At 33.1% G+C, this 21,255-nt stretch overlaps 2 protein-coding genes across 3 annotated transcripts in view; both read right to left on the bottom strand.

Moving 5' to 3' along the window:
- Nucleotides 1-10,983, bottom strand: part of LOC143256422 (protein bicaudal D-like) — a 48,149-nt gene extending 37,166 nt beyond the window's left edge. The window contains exons 1-3 of one of the 2 annotated variants that reach the window (XM_076513640.1): nt 10,803-10,983; nt 8,097-8,186; nt 936-1,166 (exon numbers count right to left, since the gene is read on the bottom strand). In XM_076513640.1, coding sequence (XP_076369755.1) covers nt 936-1,163 — 228 coding nt within the window. In that variant the 5' untranslated portion in view covers nt 1,164-1,166; nt 8,097-8,186; nt 10,803-10,983. Of the gene's footprint in view, nt 1-935; nt 1,167-8,096; nt 8,187-10,184; nt 10,552-10,802 lie in introns of those variants that run through there. The other variant, XM_076513639.1, reaches the window with a different exon arrangement.
- A 3,763-nt stretch (nt 10,984-14,746) lies between these two features.
- The window catches only part of LOC143257777 (metabotropic glycine receptor-like), an 89,630-nt gene continuing 83,121 nt past the window's right edge, over nt 14,747-21,255 (bottom strand). Inside the window, exon 5 of the mRNA XM_076516808.1 lies at nt 14,747-14,866. Coding sequence (XP_076372923.1) covers nt 14,747-14,866 — 120 coding nt within the window. The remainder of the gene's footprint in view (nt 14,867-21,255) is intronic.

Here is a 21,255-nt window from a genome sequence, read left to right as displayed (position 1 = left end):
TACAGTATCTGGACTACAGATGTGTGCTAAGGAAGAGCTACCTGCTGGTCTGGTAAGGTAGTAACTGTTAATATTTAATGTAAAATACCTTACCACAACAATAGTTTTATTGTTAACTTAGCTACATGTAAGACCTTACCAAAACAGTTTTAGTGCTAACTAAGCTAAATGTAAAACATCTTACCAAAACATCAATTTTAATGCTAAGTCTGCAAACTGTAAAACATCTTACCAAAACATCAATTTTAATGCTAAGTCTGCAAACTGTAAAACATCTTACTAAAGCAACAGTTTTATTGTTAACTCAACTATATGTAAGACCTTATGAAAATAACAGTTTTAGTGCTAACTCATGTAAATGTAAAACACTTTACCAAAATAACAATTGCAGTGTTAACTCAGGTGTACTTAAAACACTTAACGAAAACAACTGTTTTACTGCTAATTCAGCTAAATGTAAAACACTTTACCAAAACAACAGTTTTACTGCTGATTCAGCTAAATGTAAAACACTTTACCAAAACAACAGTTTTACTGCTAATTCAGCTAAATGTAAAACACTCTACCAAACCAAAAGTTTTACTGCTAATTCAGCTAAATGTAAAACACTCTACCAAACCAAAAGTTTTACTGCTAATTCAGCTGTACATAAAACACCTTACCAAAACAAGTTTTAGTGTCAACAAAGCTAAATGTAAAATACTTTACCAAAATAACATTTTAGTGTTAACTCAGCTATATGTAAAAAACACCTTATCAAAACATTAGTTTTATTATTAATTCAACTATATGTAAAACACTTCACCAAAACAACAGTTTTAGTATTCTGAGGTATATGGAAAACCACTGGTTTTTGGTAAGGTATATTTTCTGTAATATAAGTGGTACAACTAAAGATAGTTGATACAAGATTTATTTCGAGGAATTCTACTCACCTCCTTTAAACAATCCAATTCATGCTTTGTTGCATCACAAAATGCCTCAAGTTCTTCACATTTCTGCTGGAGAATTTCTTTTTCATCCAGCAACACTAAACCGTACTGGGCTGACTGGATCTTCTCGTGGCTTGTCTGGGCAAGCTCGCGATGAAGTCGTTCCAGTTCATCTTTAAGGCTGTCTCTTTCAGCAGTCAATTCACCAATTAATTTCTCAAAGTCTCCCATTATCTATAAAGTTAAAATATAGTTCCTGAATATGAAATCTTCCAACAAAGTCTCCCATTATCTATAAAGTTAAAATATACTTCCTGAATATGAAATCTTCCAACAGTCTCCCATTATCTATAAAGTGAAAATATAGTTCTTGAATATAAAATCTTCCAACAAAGTCTCCCATTATCTATAAAGTTAAAATATACTTCCTGAATATAAAATCTTCCAATAGTCTCCCATTATCTATAAAGTTAAAATATACTTCCTGAATATAAAATCTTCCAACAGTCTCCCATTATCTATAAAGTGAAAATATAGTTCTTGAATATGAAATCTTCCAACAAAGTCTCCCATTATCTATACGTTAAAATATAGTTCCTGAATATGAAATCTTCCAACAAAGTCTCCCATTATCTATAAAGTTAAAATATAGTTCCTGAATATGAAATCTTCCAACAAAGTCTCCCATTATCTATAAAGTGAAAATATAGTTCTTGAATATGAAATCTTCCAACAAAGTCTCCCATTATCTATACGTTAAAATATAGTTCCTGAATATGAAATCTTCCAACAAAGTCTCCCATTATCTATAAAATTAAAATATAGTTCCTGAATAAGAAATCTTCCAACAAAGTCTCCCATTATCTATAAAGTTAAAATATAGTTCCTGAATACGAAATCTTCCAACAAAGTCTCCCATTATCTATAAAGTCAAAATATAGTTCCTGAATATGAAATTTTCCAAAAGACATCAACAAATTGGATAGGTTTTCAAATACCAATGATAAAGATGCATCAGTTTATTTTTTCTGTGTTTTATACAAACTACAACAGATTTAACTTGGAAAATCTTTCTACTAATCATCAACCACATGTAACTCAATTTTCTAGTCTATGTAATCATCTTTCAGAAAATAAAGTTAAGTCTGTTTATTCTTAACATAAAGGTGAACAATAAATACTGAATATGAATAGTTTTATGGAATATGCATCATACTTTTCATCTTAAACTACAGCTCACTTACGTAACATAATCAGATTCAAATGTGGCCAGTTTAGGGTTACAAATAGTTTTCAAGTGCAAATACAAATTCAACATTTAAGTGTCAGATGAGTAATATTATAATGTTATATTTCATTACTTATTTCTAATACTTTTAATCATGAATTATTCTGAAATATGTAATTACTCTTAAATTACTGCCATGAAGTTTCAACCGATTTATTGGAGACATATACAGATTATGGGTTATTTAAAGTTTATTGGAGACATATACAGATTATGGGTTATTTAAAGTTTATTGGAGACATATACAGATTATGGGTTATTTAAAGTTTATTTGGTTTACGAAATTTGATAAGACTTGAAAAAAATGAGCTTTAGTTGTTAAGTGTTGAAAGAAAATGTTGTTTATTTTATGAATGTTATCACACCGAGTCACATTTAAAATGTTGTTTATTTTATGAATGTTATCACACCGAGTCACATTTAAAATGTTGTTTATTTTATGAATGTTATCACACCGAGTCACATTTAAAATGTTGTTTATTTTAAGAATGTTATCACACCGAAGTCACATTTAAAATGTTGTTTATTTTAAGAATGTTATCACACCGAAGTCACATTTAAAATGTTGTTTATTTTATGAATGTTATCACACCGAGTCACATTTAAAATGTTGTTTATTTTATGAATGTTATCACACCGAGTCACATTTAAAATGTTGTTTATTTTAAGAATGTTATCACACCGAGTCACATTTAAAATGTTGTTTATTTTATGAAAGTTATCACACCGAGTCACATTTAAAATGTTGTTTATTTTATGAATGTTATCACACCGAGTCACATTTAAAATGTTGTTTATTTTATGAATGTTATCACACCGAGTCACATTTAAAATGTTGTTTATTTTATGAAAGTTATCACACCGAAGTCACATTTAAAATGTTGTTTATTTTATGAATGTTATCACACCGAAGTCACATTTAAAATGTTGTTTATTTTCTGAATGTTATCACACCGAGTCACATTTAAAATGTTGTTTATTTTGTGAATGTTATCACACCGAGTCACATTTAAAATGTTGTTTATTTTATGAATGTTATCACACCGAGTCACATTTAAAATGTTGTTTATTTTATGAATGTTATCACACGAAGTCACATTTAAAATGTTGTTTATTTTGTGAATGTTATCACACCGAGTCACATTTAAAATGTTGTTTATTTTATGAATGTTATCACACCGAAGTCACATTTAAAATGTTGTTTATTTTATGAATGTTATCACACCGAAGTCACATTTAAAATGTTGTTTATTTTATGAATGTTATCACACCGAAGTCACATTTCAAATGTTGTTTATTTTATGAATGTTATCACACCGAAGTCACATTTCAAATGTTGTTTATTTTATGAATGTTATCACACCGAGTCACATTTAAAATGTTGTTTATTTTATGAATGTTATCACACCGAGTCACATTTAAAATGTTGTTTATTTTAAGAATGTTATCACACCGAGTCACATTTAAAATGTTGTTTATTTTAAGAATGTTATCACACCGAGTCACATTTAAAATGTTGTTTATTTTAAGAATGTTATCACACCGAGTCACATTTAAAATGTTGTTTATTTTATGAATGTTATCACACCGAGTCACATTTAAAATGTTGTTTATTTTATGAATGTTATCACACCGAGTCACATTTAAAATGTTGTTTATTTTGTGAATGTTATCACACCGAGTCACATTTAAAATGTTGTTTATTTTGTGAATGTTATCACACCGAGTCACATTTAAAATGTTGTTTATTTTATGAATGTTATCACACCGAGTCACATTTAAAATGTTGTTTATTTTATGAATGTTATCACACCGAGTCACATTTAAAATGTTGTTTATTTTATGAATGTTATCACACCGAAGTCACATTTAAAATGTTGTTTATTTTGTGAATGTTATCACACCGAGTCACATTTAAAATGTTGTTTATTTTATGAATGTTATCACACCGAAGTCACATTTAAAATGTTGTTTATTTTAAGAATGTTATCACACCGAGTCACATTTAAAATGTTGTTTATTTTGTGAATGTTATCACACTGAGTCACATTTAAAATGTTGTTTATTTTATGAATGTTATCACACCGAGTCACATTTAAAATGTTGTTTATTTTATGAATGTTATCACACCGAAGTCACATTTAAAATGTTGTTTATTTTGTGAATGTTATCACACCGAGTCACATTAAAATGTTGTTTATTTTATGAATGTTATCACACCGAAGTCACATTTAAAATGTTGTTTATTTTATGAATGTTATCACACCGAGTCACATTTAAAATGTTGTTTATTTTGTGAATGTTATCACACCGAAGTCACATTTAAAATGTTGTTTATTTTATGAATGTTATCACACCGAGTCACATTTAAAATGTTGTTTATTTTATGAATGTTATCACACCGAAGTCACATTTAAAATGTTTATTTTATGAATGTTATCACACCGAAGTCACATTTAAAATGTTGTTTATTTTATGAATGTTATCACACCGAGTCACATTTAAAATGTTGTTTATTTTGTGAATGTTATCACACCGAGTCACATTTAAAATGTTGTTTATTTTATGAATGTTATCACACCGAAGTCACATTTAAAATGTTGTTTATTTTATGAATGTTATCACACCGAGTCACATTTAAAATGTTGTTTATTTTATGAATGTTATCACACCGAGTCACATTTAAAATGTTGTTTATTTTAAGAATGTTAGCACACCGAGTCACATTTAAAATGTTGTTTATTTTATGAATGTTATCACACCGAGTCACATTTAAAATGTTGTTTATTTTATGAATGTTATCACACCGAGTCACATTTAAAATGTTGTTTATTTTATGAATGTTATCACACCGAGTCACATTTAAAATGTTGTTTATTTTATGAATGTTATCACACCGAGTCACATTTAAAATGTTGTTTATTTTATGAATGTTATCACACCGAAGTCACATTTAAAATGTTGTTTATTTTGTGAATGTTATCACACCGAGTCACATTTAAAATGTTGTTTATTTTATGAATGTTATCACACCGAAGTCACATTTAAAATGTTGTTTATTTTCTGAATGTTATCACACCGAGTCACATTTAAAATGTTGTTTATTTTGTGAATGTTATCACACCGAGTCACATTTAAAATGTTGTTTATTTTATGAATGTTATCACACCGAAGTCACATTTAAAATGTTGTTTATTTTATGAATGTTATCACACCGAGTCACATTTAAAATGTTGTTTATTTTGTGAATGTTATCACACCGAAGTCACATTTAAAATGTTGTTTATTTTATGAATGTTATCACACCGAAGTCACATTTAAAATGTTGTTTATTTTATGAATGTTATCACACCGAAGTCACATTTAAAATGTTGTTTATTTTATGAATGTTATCACACCGAAGTCACATTTAAAATGTTGTTTATTTTATGAATGTTATCACACCGAAGTCACATTTCAAATGTTGTTTATTTTATGAATGTTATCACACCGAAGTCACATTTCAAATGTTGTTTATTTTATGAATGTTATCACACCGAAGTCACATTTAAAATGTTGTTTATTTTAAGAATGTTATCACACCGAGTCACATTTAAAATGTTGTTTATTTTAAGAATGTTATCACACCGAAGTCACATTTAAAATGTTGTTTATTTTAAGAATGTTATCACACCGAGTCACATTTAAAATGTTGTTTATTTTAAGAATGTTATCACACCGAAGTCACATTTAAAATGTTGTTTATTTTATGAATGTTATCACACCGAAGTCACATTTAAAATGTTGTTTATTTTGTGAATGTTATCACACCGAAGTCACATTTAAAATGTTGTTTATTTTGTGAATGTTATCACACCGAAGTCACATTTAAAATGTTGTTTATTTTATGAATGTTATCACACCGAGTCACATTTAAAATGTTGTTTATTTTATGAATGTTATCACACCGAGTCACATTTAAAATGTTGTTTATTTTATGAATGTTATCACACCGAGTCACATTTAAAATGTTGTTTATTTTGTGAATGTTATCACACCGAGTCACATTTAAAATGTTGTTTATTTTGTGAATGTTATCACACCGAGTCACATTTAAAATGTTGTTTATTTTATGAATGTTATCACACCGAGTCACATTTAAAATGTTGTTTATTTTAAGAATGTTATCACACCGAGTCACATTTAAAATGTTGTTTATTTTGTGAATGTTATCACACCGAGTCACATTTAAAATGTTGTTTATTTTATGAATGTTATCACACCGAGTCACATTTAAAATGTTGTTTATTTTATGAATGTTATCACACCGAGTCACATTTAAAATGTTGTTTATTTTGTGAATGTTATCACACCGAGTCACATTAAAAATGTTGTTTATTTTATGAATGTTATCACACCGAGTCACATTTAAAATGTTGTTTATTTTATGAATGTTATCACACCGAGTCACATTTAAAATGTTGTTTATTTTGTGAATGTTATCACACCGAGTCACATTTAAAATGTTGTTTATTTTATGAATGTTATCACACCGAGTCACATTTAAAATGTTGTTTATTTTATGAATGTTATCACACCGAGTCACATTTAAAATGTTGTTTATTTTATGAATGTTATCACACCGAGTCACATTTAAAATGTTGTTTATTTTATGAATGTTATCACACCGAGTCACATTTCAAATGTTGTTTATTTTATGAATGTTATCACACCGAGTCACATTTAAAATGTTGTTTATTTTATGAATGTTATCACACCGAGTCACATTTAAAATGTTGTTTATTTTGTGAATGTTATCACACCGAGTCACATTTAAAATGTTGTTTATTTTGTGAATGTTATCACACCGAGTCACATTTAAAATGTTGTTTATTTTATGAATGTTATCACACCGAGTCACATTTAAAATGTTGTTTATTTTGTGAATGTTATCACACCGAGTCACATTTAAAATGTTGTTTATTTTATGAATGTTATCACACCGAGTCACATTTAAAATGTTGCATTGAAAATATTCTGCGGCTAACAATTTACATATTCATGTGAAAATGATGCAAAACAGTACCATAGAAAAACAACACAGTAAAACATCATTTGGAGTATGGAAATCACCCTCAAACAGAAATATAACAGCACGTTTCTAAACGTAACCTTTAAAATGTATGAAGAGAAAAGTAAAATGGAAGTATATATGAAAATTACCAACTAAGTCCTCAATAGCATCAAACTTATTAGTAGAATGGAAGATAAAATATTTGAATGCAAAAAGAGGCCAAGAAACTAGTTATTAAAGTTAGCAGAAAATCAAAATTAATAAAAAGTAATATGCTAGAGAACTGTCCAGTTCACCTCATATAATATGTACATCTCTTTACTTCCATATATCAACATAATAAATCTTCTTTAACTGTAGAAGCCACTTCATTTATCAATGTCATTCCACAACTCTAACAAAGTAAACATTTGTTAAAGTAAACACAAAAAAAACTAAAAATAGGCTTCCACTCAGAGGAGAGATAATATGACAATTGTGTGGATGAATGGGTTATTTTACAAGTTAGGGCATGCTAACCTGTTGCTCTAAATATAAGAGTGAGGTAATTTATTGCAGTTTACAAAATTACCCAGTTTCATTGTGCTATATTCTGAAGATAACAGGACATAAGTTGAAGATGTAGAACTGACAGACAAGGCTCCAGTTAAATCACTGTAGTTTTACTAACATGGTAATTAACTTACAGAACGAGTTGCTGCTAGCATTAGTGAAAGCTACTGTTTTACATGAATGGTAACAACATGGATACCCAAGTGATAAACAATACATTCTAATCTTTATAAGTACAAATTTAAAAAGAGGTGTAATTAAATAGCTGTACCGACTGCCAGGTTAATTTTTAGAGTTGCTCCAAGTAGACAGCTTGCTCCAGACACAAGTTAAATTTTATCTCTTCTCCAGACAGGCAAAGCTAAAAAGAAATTCCAGTATCAATATCGTTAGTACTATTAACATAAATATGAAATAAACATTTTAATAACAGTAAAGATAAGAACTGCACACACACTTTACATGAGATGTACTCAACATTCTAATAACAGTAGAGATAAAAACTGCACACACACTTTACATGAGATGTACTCAACATTCTAATAACAGTAGAGACAAAAACTGCACACACACTTTACATGGGATGTACTCAAAGTCTTGTGAATGTGAGATTCTGTTCTTCATAACTTCTTTGATTAAACTAGTAATTAACCTCACAGTTTGGTATCAAAGAAAAATATTCATAAATTAACATTCCTGCATACATGTTTTTTCTTAACTCATTGACTGCAGCTGTTCTAAACACGTACGGAATTTTTGAAATCCATACACTCAACTTGGCACACTCACATTCAAGTGACCTGTATAGTAAACCAGCAGTCAGTGGGTTAAAGATACTAGTATTCTATTAATATGAAGCAATATGATTTAAAATGTGCAGTATATGTTTTAAATGTATAGATCCATTTTATAGAATTTTATCAAAACCTTCACATAAATTCCCATATAGTCCTTATAGAGCATAAGTAAAAGAAATGTTTATTTTGTATCAAATGTCTGCATTATTATGAAAAGTTACAAAAAAGCTATCTCTGCTAGGTTTCAATGGAGAGACTAGATGGAAGCCAACAACACCCACCGCCAGAAACTGAGCTGCTATTAATAGAACTGTGGTATTTCACCATCACTATTATAACACACTCAAGACCCAAAAGTCCAGAATGCAATTTTGTATCTATGGGAGATGAAGCAAGACCCTCAGACTTATGGTCCAGTACAGTGGCCTACAGGCTACAATTAACCACCTTTAGAATATTTTTTATTTTCCAAAAAATAGGTCTGTATATTCTAAAGTATCGTCAGGTAGCTGGTAATTTAATTGTATGCCATGAACTATTTGCTTCATGCTGATTTGTCAAGTTTTGTTCATAACTAAAAACACTAGAAAACTTGTACATTTTTAACTTGTAAGCATGTATTTTTTCCATATGTTTCATGGGTAGAGATCACCAAAATGGTAGAGATCTCCAAAATAGGTCAAATGGTCTTCTGATTCTTGTTCGTTTGTTTTTTCCTTGTGATGTAAAATAATATTTTTTTAAATTCTGTTCAATTTTTTGAAATTAGAAATTCGTTTCTAATATTTAGTCAAAAGTATATAATAATATTTATTCTGTGTGATATATATTTCTTATACCTTTACAAATCTGACCTCTCAATCTGTCTGAACTTGATGTCATGACTAAAAATAACTAGTATACAATTGTAATTTGTGATCAAAATTTTTTAAAAATTGTTTCAAAACAAATGGTAGTACAAAAGATAATAAATATGTTAAGATAACTTGTATTTAGTTATTTCTATAACAGGAAATGTTAATTTGGGAAACTGATGGTGCAATGATAGTAGAATACTTTTAAATCATGTTGAATGAATACAAGGGTGCACAAGACAACCCTTAATCCAATTTATGAAATTAGAAAAGTTCTAATTGATTAAAAAACTTGTTTTTCACTTTCTGTATTCTTACATTGTTTACAGCAGTAGCTTCTAACACTATTAGTATCTATTTGTACATAACTGATACCTTACAGTTAAATACAACTCAAAAGACCATAATAAAAAAAATCCGATGTTAAGTGCCTAATATAAATATCATATACTATTAATTATTTACTACATAGTAAAATTAGTAGCGTTATTAAGACTATAAATTATACAACTTGTGTGTTAAAGCATTCCATCTAGCAATTTTACCAATAAATAATATTAATAATATAAAACACAAGATTATGGGAAAGATTTCAGTAAAATACATACTAAATTTTACACATTACCGAATAGCAGTATTTGTGTAGTAAATTCTACTCAAATTATTATGAAAAAATAAAAAGATATGTGAAATTGAAACATTACAAACCTATGTTTGCCTTCGCCTGGCTTAACATATACCAGTATAACGGTTTCAGACACCGCAGTGCCCGAAGTGAGAACCTAACACTTAAGGCCTAACACTTATTCTCGTCAAGGAACTTTCAAGGAAGCTGTTTACGTTATTAACATTAATACAAGGTAACATCTTCCACTGTTGATCACGTTTCGTGTTCAGTTCAAGCAGGTTGTTCAGACATGTTACATTTTTTCTTATAGAACCTTCAGTAACAATCCCATATACGTATATCATTATATGTCTTACATTTTGAATGACTAACTGAGTAGTATATTTCATACAACAAAATTATTAGTGGGACTACTAAACAAACAAAGCTATTTATTATCCGTGTAATATATACATATATACGTGTGTGTGTATGTAATTAAAAATTAATAATTGTAAAACTAGCTATATATATATATAACAGATATAAATAATGCTCAAAAATTTCATACTGTTAATATTTAAATTTCTTTATAGCACATCACCAAAAATAAATTACACATTTTCATATAAAATAACGGAAATGGAATAGTCTGTTGTAGTAGGAAGTAACTTGCGAATAATAATAATTAACATCTTAAAATAATATAAATTATTTACCGTTTGTCTAATTGAAATTTTGTGATGTTAATAGATTACACTCTCAGATTTTTTGTTTTCTATTGGTGGTTGGTTGATGAATCTCATATCCTGCCAGATTGATTACCTGAATAAAACAAGATGGTGCCATTGTCACAAGTTGAAACATTAGAGGTTCATAAATGGAGAAAACATTAAAAAAGTAAATAGGCATTTGGCAATAAAGAATGGAGACCTATAAATATTTTCCACTAAAGAAGTATAAATAATTACTAAATCAAACAGAAGATTTTGGAGATAATGATACTATATGACAGATTCATTTTATTTTCACCAAAGTTAAAACTCAAACTACAATCTGTGGCTTAGTAGCCTAGTGCAATCTTCAATTCGCTATACCCTTTGTTGTGAACTGCAGTTTGGCATATTTAAGACTCATTAACACAGCTTCTGTCAGCTACTCAAAGAATTAAAGTTAATCCTCTTATAATAGTGATGCGTATGTAAGATTTATGGAGCTTTTAAGTCCTTTGTAGATCCCCATTAATTTAGATTACTATAGGTGAGAGTCGAAAAGAACTCAAAAAATCAAATATCTATTGGAAAACTTTAATGTTTTCAAGAAATATTTTGCAACAGAAGCATATATGAGGAATAAGCTTATTCACTTATGTGTCAGGCATAATTTATGCCGCATGTTTCAACCAGTACGGGAAACAAATAACCTCATAATTTATTTTCCTCAAAAAGTAAGAGATTTGTTTAAAGCTTGATGAGAGAAGCTATGGTCAAATCAAAGAGTAAAGGAAAATACCACAGTGAAATATATTTTCAATAGACGTAGTCTGGAACAGAAGAAATTTCTCAGAAGTATAAGTCCTCAGGTTGTACAGCGGTAAGTCTTCAGATTTACATTGTTAAAATAAGGAGTTCGATCCTCCTTGGTGAACACAACAGATAGTCCGATGTGGTTTTGCTGTAATAAAACACGTACACAGATATATAATTACAAAACAAATAGAGGCGCTTTACTAAGCTTCCTTTTCATCCGTTTCTTTCTCAACATTTCCTGTATCACCACATACCTAGACAAATAATTTTAAAATTATTATGCGTGGTCTAAATGATAAGCGTCTTATCGAAATATTCAAGGTTCGAACCAGCGATGTCCTACTGATCCTACTCCGCACTTTCATCTTTGGATCTATAGTCGCTTAAAATATTAACTATAAACCCTACTACTCAGTAGCTGTGTAGGTGACGGGTGGTGTTAATTATTTGGCTTCCCTCTGGTTAGTAATTCTCAATAAGGGATGACAGATGAACGCATTAGATGCTATTCAACTTGAACATATAAAACTTAAAGAATGAATAAGTTGAATTAAATAACTAATAAAAATAACTAATAAACCTAGAATAAGAGATGGAAATGCCGTTCTTTAGAACTCGAACTGAGAAGACTGGTTACAAGGCCAAAAAAAAAAAAGAGAAAAAAGCCAACCAGTAAGATGAATGTCACGACAATCTCAAGTTAAGGTACCACAATGAAATCCATACAAGCTCGGTTAGAAAGCTGTCAGAAACACTGGGAAAGTCTAAACGTTCAGTAGTTCTGGTGCCGAAAAATATGCAATAGTAAGGGTCAATACTTTATATATAATCGATGAAAAATGATCAAAGTCCTGCCACCAATGTAGGTTAAGTAATCAGGAACTAAAGTAGTTTTCAATTACAGATAGAAGAGTAATAGTGCGATGAAAACTTAAATTACTATGAGGAAAAAAATATGGAATTTGTTCTTTATATACTGACATAAAAAATACATAAAAATAGTAAAGGCTCTTTTCACTAAGTTGTAAAATGGTACTAACTAATAAAGTATTATTTCTGAAAGATTAAAGGAGATAACACACCCGAAATAGGAATTAGGGTACTTAAAAAAAACACAATGAATAAAACAGCGGTTTAAACTTTCTAAAAGACATCTAGCGAAAAACTCATATAACGATATAAAAGTTTGAAAGCTATTCACAGAAGTAGACAAAAATATCTCAGAGTTAGTGATTTCATCGAGTACATGAGTGACGTTTTTTGGTGTGATTCTGAGTTAGTGACTCCATCAAGATCAGGAAAGTAGTTTCTTTGATTGTTTACTATTTGGCTTAAATTTGTTGGTCGCACGCATCAAGTGCTGATACATGTTAACGAACTCTCTGTCTTTCGAGATTTGGGTGATCTTACGTACCCTGTGTTGATACATGTTGACGAACTCTCTCTCTTTCAGGATATGCGTTATCTTACGTACTCTGTGCTGATACATGTTGACGAACTCTCTCTCTTTCAGGATTTTGGAGATCTTACGTACCCTGTGCTGATACATGTTGACGAACTCTCTCGTTCAGTATTTGGGTGACCTTACGTACCCTGTGCTGATACATGTTGACGAACTGTCTCTCTTTCAGGATTTGGGTAATCTTACGTACCCTGTGCTGATCCACGTTGACGAACTGTCTCTCTTTCGGGATTTGGGAGATCTTACGTACCGTGTGCTGATACATGTTGACGAACTCTCTCTTTCAGTATTTGAGTGACCTTACGTTCCCTGTGCTGATACATGTTGACGAACTGTCTCTCTTTCAGGATTTGGGTGATCTTACGTACCCTGTGCTGATACATGTTGACGAACTCTCTCTTTCAGGATTTGCGTGATATTACGTACCCTGTGCTGCTACACGTTAACGAAATGTCTCTCTTTCGGGAATTGAGAGATCTTACGTATCCTGTGCTGATACACGTTAACGAAATGTCTCTCTTTCGGGAATTGAGAGATCTTACGTATCCTGTGCTGATACATGTTGACGAACTCTCTCTCTTTCAGGATTTGGGTAATCTTACGTACCCTGTGCTGATACATGTTGACGAACTGTCTCTCTTTAGGGATTTAGGTGATCTTATGTACCCTGTGGTGATACATGTTGAGGAACTCTCTCTCTTTAGGGATTTGGGTGACCTTACGTACCCTGTGCTGATACATGTTGACGAACTCTCTCTCTTTAGGGATTTGGGTGATCTTATGTACCCTGTGCTAATACATGTTGACGAAATCTCTCATTTTCAGGATTTGGGTGACCTTACGTACCCTGTGCTGATACATGTTGACGAACTCTCTCTCTTTCAGGATTTGCGTGATCTTACGTACCTGTGCTGCTACACGTTGACGAAATGTCTCTCTTTCGGGAATTGAGAGATCTTACGTACCCTGTGCTGATACATGTTGACGAACTCTCTCTTTCAGTATTTGGGTAATCTTACGTACCCTGTGCTGATACATGTTGACGAACTATCTCTCTTTCAGGAGGTGGGCGATCTTACGTACCCTGTGGTGATACATGTTGAGGAACTCTCTCTCTTTAGGGATTTGGGTGACCTTACGTACCCTGTGCTGATACATGTTGACGAACTCTCTCTCTTTAGGATTTGGGTGATCTTAAGTACCCTGTGCTGATACATGTTGACGAACTTTCTGGTTCAGTATTTGGGTGACCTTACGTACCCTGTGCTGATACATGTTGACGAACTCTCTCTCTTTCAGGATTTGGGTGATCTTACGAAACCTGTGCTGATACATGTTGACGAACTGTCTGTCTTTCGGGTTTTGGGTGACGTTACGGACCCTGTGCTGATACATGTTGACGAACTGTCTGTCTTTCGGGTTTTGGGTGACGTTACGGACCCTGTGCTGATACATGTTGACGAACTGTCTCTCTTTCAGGATTTGGTTGACTTTACGTTCCCTGTGCTGATACATGTTGACGAACTCTTTCTGTTTTGGGATTTGGGTGACCTTACGGACCCTGTGCTGATACATGTTGACGAATTGTCTCTCTTTCGGGATTTGTTTGACCTTACGGACCCTGAAGAGTCAGGTACGCTTTGACTTCTTCCTTCTTTCTTCACTTTCATGGTCATCCAGTATGAGTAGGTGTAGCTACTACTTTAGGGTCAGAGTGGTCTGAGTTGACTGCGATTTTTTTCAGGACAATGTCCATGTACTCTTTTCGTACATTTGTCGATATGAATTTGCCCTATCAGTACGAAGTCCAGTTTGATGTTGACAAACTTGTTTGTTTGTCTTTAAATTTCGCGCAAAACTACTCGAGGTTTATCTGCGCTAGCCACCCGTCATTTAGCAATATAAGACTAAAGAAATGATAGATAGTCGTCACTACCAACCGCCAACGCTTTGGATACTCTTTTACGATCGAATAGTATGATTGACCGTCAGATTATAATGCCCCCACCGCTGAAAAGATGCACATATTTGGTGAGACAAGGATTCAAACCCGCAACCCCCATATTACGAATCGAGCGTTCTCGTCACCTGGGCATGCCGGGCATGAAACTTATACTAAAAACTCTGACTTAGACACACACACACACACACACAAATCTCACTTACATTAGTGGTTAGTTTCAACGTCCTTACTGCTCTTTTGCTACTTCATCCAACAAAGTGGGCTTACATATTATAACTAGTTCGTTTCGTAAAAACGTGAAAGTTTTTCTAAATCACTAATGACCTCCTGTAACGAATGTTCTAGAACCACAATTACAGTCTGAAACACTTCAACAGTTTAGGGGAGTTGATTTTTTCTGGAAACAAATAACAAAATACGAATAATCTTGAACACTACCTAAGACACTACATGATTGATATTACACAAGCTACAGGGTAGATGACCGGTAAAACACTATCTAAGACACTACATGATTGATATTACACAAACTACAGGGTAGATGACTGGTAAAACACTACCTAAGACACTACATGATTGATATTACACAAACTACAGGGTAGATGACTGGTAGAAGACTACCTAAGACACTGTATGATTGATATTACACAAGCTACAGGGTAGATGACTGGTAGAACACTACCTAAGACACTACATGATTGATATTACACAAACTACAGGGTAGATGACTGGTAGAACACTATCTAAGACACTACATGATTGATATTACACAAGCTACAGGGTAGATGACTGGTAGAACACTACCTAAAACACTACATGACTGATATTACACAAGCTACAGGGTAAATGACTGGTAGAACACTATCTAAGACACTACATGATTGATAATACACAAGCTACAGGGTAGATGACTGGTAAAGCACTACCTAAGACACTACATGATTGATATTACACAAATTACAACGTAGATGTCTGATAGAACACTATCTAAGACACTACATGACTGATATTACACAAGCTACAACGTAGATGTCTAATAGAACACTATATAAGACATTACATGATTGATATTACACAAGCTACAGGGTGGGTGACTGGTAGAACACTACCTGAGACACTACATGACTGATATTACACAAGCTACAGGGTAGATGACTGGTAGAACACTACCTAAGACACTACATGATTGATAATACACAAGCTACAGGGTAGATGACTGGTAAAGCACTACCTAAGACACTACATGATTGATATTACACAAATTACAACGTAGATGTCTGATAGAACACTATCTAAGACACTACATGACTGATATTACACAAGCTACAACGTAGATGTCTAATAGAACACTATATAAGACATTACATGATTGATATTACACAAGCTACAGGGTAGGTGACTGGTAGAACACTACCTGAGACACTACATGACTGATATTACACAAGCTTCAGGGTAGATAACTGGTAGAACACTACCTAAGACACTACACAACTGATATTACACAAGCTACAGGGTAGATGACTGGTAGAACACTATATAAGACATTACATGATTGATATTACACAAGCTACAGGGTAGGTGACTGGTAGAACACTATCTAAGACACTACGTGATTGATATTACACAAGCTACAGGGTAGATGACTGGTAGAACACTACCTGAGACACTACATGACTGATATTACACAAGCTTCAGGGTAGATAACTGGTAGAACACTACCTAAGACACTACACAACTGATATTACACAACCTACAGGGTAGATGACTGGTAGAACACTATATAAGACATTACATGATTGATATTACACAAGCTACAGGGTAGGTGACTGGTAGAACACTATCTAAGACACTACATGATTGATATTACACAAGCTACAGGGTAGATGACTAGTAGAACACTATCTAAGACACTACATGATTGATATTACACAAGCTACAGGGTAGATGACTGGTAGAACACTACCTAAAACACTACATGACTGATATTACACAAGCTACAGGGTAGATGACTGGTAGAACACTACCTAAGACACTACATGATTGATATGACACAAGCTACAGGGTAGATGACTGGTAAAACACTACCTAAAACACTACATGATTGATATTACACAAGCTACAGGGTAGATGACTGGTAGAACACTACCTAAAACACTACATGACTGATATTACACAAGCTACAGGGTAGATGACTAGTAGAACACTACCTAAGGCACTGCATGATTGATATTACAGAAGCTACAGAATAGATGACTGGTAGAACACTACCTAAGACACTACATGATTGATATTACACAAGCTACAGGGTAGATGATTGGTAGAACACTACCTAAGACACTACATAACTGATATTACACAAGCTACAGGGTAGATGACTGATAAAACACTATCTAAGACACTACATGATTGATATTACACAAACTACAGGGTAGATGACTGGTAAAACACTACCTAAGACACTACATAACTGATATTACACAAGCTACAGGGTAGATGACTGGTAAAACACTACCTAAGACACTACATGATTGATATTACACAAACTACAGGGTAGATGACTGGTAGAACACTACCTAAGACACTACATGATTGATATGACACAAGCTACAGGGTAGATGACTGGTAAAACACTACCTAAAACACTACATGATTGATATTACACAAGCTACAGGGTAGATGACTGGTAGAACACTACCTAAAACACTACATGACTGATATTACACAAGCTACAGGGTAGATGACTAGTAGAACACTACCTAAGGCACTGCATGATTGATATTACAGAAGCTACAGGGTAGATGATTGGTAGAACACTACCTAAGACACTACATGATTGATATTACACAAGCTACAGGGTAGATGACTGGTAAAACACTACCTAAGACACTACATGATTGATATTACACAAGCTACAGGGTAGATGACTGGTAGAACACTACCTAAAACACTACATGATTGATATTACACAAGCTACAGGGTAGATGACTGGTAGAACACTACCTAAGACACTACATGATTGATATTACACAAACTACAACGTAGATGTCTGATAGAACACTATCTAAGACACTACATGACTAATATTACACAAGCTACAACGTAGATGTCTAATAGAACACTATATAAGACATTACATGATTGATATTACACAAGCTACAGGGTAGGTGACTGGTTGAACACTATCTAAGACACTACATGATTGATATTACACAAGCTACAGGGTAGATGACTGGTAGAAAACTACCTGAGACACTACATGACTGATATTACACAAGCTTCAGGGTAGATAACTGGTAGAACACTACCTAAGACACTACACAACTGATATTACACAAGCTACAGGGTAGATGACTGGTAGAACACTATCTAAGACACTACATGATTGATATTACACAAGCTACAGGGTAGATGACTGGTAGAACACTACCTGAGACACTACATGACTGATATTACACAAACTACAGGGCAAATGACTGGTAGAACACTACCTAAGACACTACATAATTGATATTACAGAAGCTACAACGTAGATGTTTAATAAAACACTATCTAAGACACTACATGACTGATATTACACAAGCTATAGGGTAGATGTCTGATAGAACACTACCCAGAAAATCTGACTTTTGACTTTGTCCTAACACGTTTGCATAGCACTGAATAGAGCTGGCATTCTATTGTAATTATCAACATTTTTACGAGGTAATGGTCCGGCATGGCCAGGCGGTTAGGATGCTGAGGGTCGCGGGTTGAAATTCCTGTGACACCAAACATGCTCTCCCTTTCAGCCGTCGGGGCGTTATTATATACGGTCAATCCCACTATACGTTTGTAAAAGAATGGCCCAAGTGTTGGCGGTGTGTGGTGATGACTAGCTGCCTTCCCCTTAGCTTTACACAGGTAAATTAGGGACGGCTAGTGCAGATAGCCTTCGTGTAGTTTTGCGCGAAATTAAAAAAACAACAACAAAACAAACACGCGATAATCCTAAATGAGAGTCAGACAACTAAGATAGAAAGAAATTCCAATGAGGTTAACGTTGATCCACCAACCAGAAGGACAAGCAAAATGTTGTGTTTCTGAATGCTCTATTCTGGGTTCTGTAATTTATTAGCGGATTATTATTCAGGAAATAACAGCCATATATTCTTGACGAGAAACCGACTTCAAATACAACAGCCATATATAATTTAGTATCGGTAATTTTTCTGATTTGATGTAAAATTTAGAAAGTAATTAGCGAAAACACAAACAACCTTCAAAATGAAAATTACTTGAAAGATATGTGATACATATATATATTATTCCAAAGCTTACTGATATCGCCATGCCCACAACTTGTTTATTCAGTAGACGAGTGGAACAAATAATCCCTGCTTTCAGAAAACAAATATACCATGTTAACTTGTTAATTTTCAGTAAAACAAATATACCATGTTAACTTGTTAATTTTCAACAACAATATGAATAATAGACCGTGGTAAGTTTAAAACCTTTCAACGCAAAAATCTGAGGTTCAATTCCCGCAGTGGAAAAACAGATAGCCCAATGTGGCTTTGATCTAAAATAAACAAAGAACAGTAAATAGGCGTTCAGTGGCTAACTGAACTCGTCAGCGGTACAACGGGCAAAGAAGGCATCTTCAATAGCCGCCACTGTAATTATAACTAAAATCGGTCAATAGATGTAGTTATTACCTAAAAGTTTGTATTTGAAAACACACAAAAAGAGTCAGATCCATTCTATGAGCTGCTATGTCACGGCTAATAACTTATTAGTAAGGCTATATGTGTTCGATTTTCAGTCAGGTTTAAATTAAAGAAAGGGGTGGTACCATTAGCTGCCCTATGAATAGAACAAATACTATTTATAAAGTGTAACTCTTTGTGAGTTGTTCTGATCTTACCGCTACCGATAGGTGGAGACAACTTTTCTTGATGTGAGTTCACAAGCACCTGTTACGGTGATTAATAATATCAGAGTCTCTGTTTAATATCGTCGTCTGATTTTATATAAATATGATATTTATTAAGAGAAGTATGGTATCCCTGAAAAAAAAAGGCCTATTTGTTTGAAATTAAAAGGTTTAAACGACTTTCAAATTGCAGATGATAGACGTCTATCGTCTTTGTACTGTCTAAAGTTTATAAAGTTGAGGTCCAGATGGCGCTCTTTATTACGTCACGGAGCGAATACCCTTTCTCCAGACGAAGTGCTAAAGTTTATAGGTGTGGAGAAAAGGCGGTGTTGCGGGAAAAGTATTCTGTAATATGGGCTGAAGGATTATTTATGAGGTGCTTTTGACAGAAGCATACGACCTGTATGAGTAGTGATTAAGTCTAAATGCTGATGACGCCCATTACAGTATAATTTGTTAAAAATCAGACATTTAATCAACATGACCTATTTAACAAGTGTCATCTTTAAGATAGAATTTTTCTGAAAAAGATTTTATTAATAGTAAAACAAAGAGAAGCTGCTCATAGAACACAGAATATTAAAGTATATTAGAACATGTTTACACGATTATAAGATGACGAACAGTGAAAAGGCGTAAATACCAAACTAACCGAATTATTTAATAATCACGAAATTATTTCATCACGTCTCGCACGTAAATAACTCTTGATACATTTATCTGAAGTGTTACAAAGCACTGTTTCTGTTTTTATTCTTGTTGCCTAGGGCGTATTCTAGTAATTAGCATGCCAGACTTTGAGTATGATAATCCATGGTTTACGTCTCATTGCCGCAAAAACGGTTTGTTTGTTTTTGAATTTCGCACAAAGCTACTCGAGGGCTATCTGTGCCAGCCGTCCCTGATTTAGCAGTGCAAGACCAGAGGGAAGGCAGCTAGTCATCACAACCCACAGCCAGCTCTTGGGCTAATCTTTTACCAACGAATAGTAGGATTGACCGTCACATTATAAAGCCCCTACGGCTAAAAGGGGCGAGCATGTTTGGCTTGACGGGGATGCGAACCCGCGACCTTCAGATTACGAGTCACACGCCTTAACACGCTTGGCCATGCCGGGCCAAATATACAATAATATTGTTCTCAGTATATTTAGAGGATATTGTTGTTCGCAAAAACGGACTCCGCACTTTAACATCGTGGATTCGTTATAAGACTGACGTTCAAATTTCACTTTATTTAATCAGAATAGCCAAAATGTTGGCGGTAGGTGCTTATAACTAACTGCCTTCCCTCTACTTTT

Source organism: Tachypleus tridentatus, chromosome 7 (assembly GCF_004210375.1).
Source record: "Tachypleus tridentatus isolate NWPU-2018 chromosome 7, ASM421037v1, whole genome shotgun sequence".
Taxonomy (NCBI): domain Eukaryota; kingdom Metazoa; phylum Arthropoda; class Merostomata; order Xiphosura; family Limulidae; genus Tachypleus; species Tachypleus tridentatus.
The sequence above is the reverse complement of the archived record's forward strand: the minus strand, read 5'-3'. Positions and strand labels throughout refer to the sequence as shown.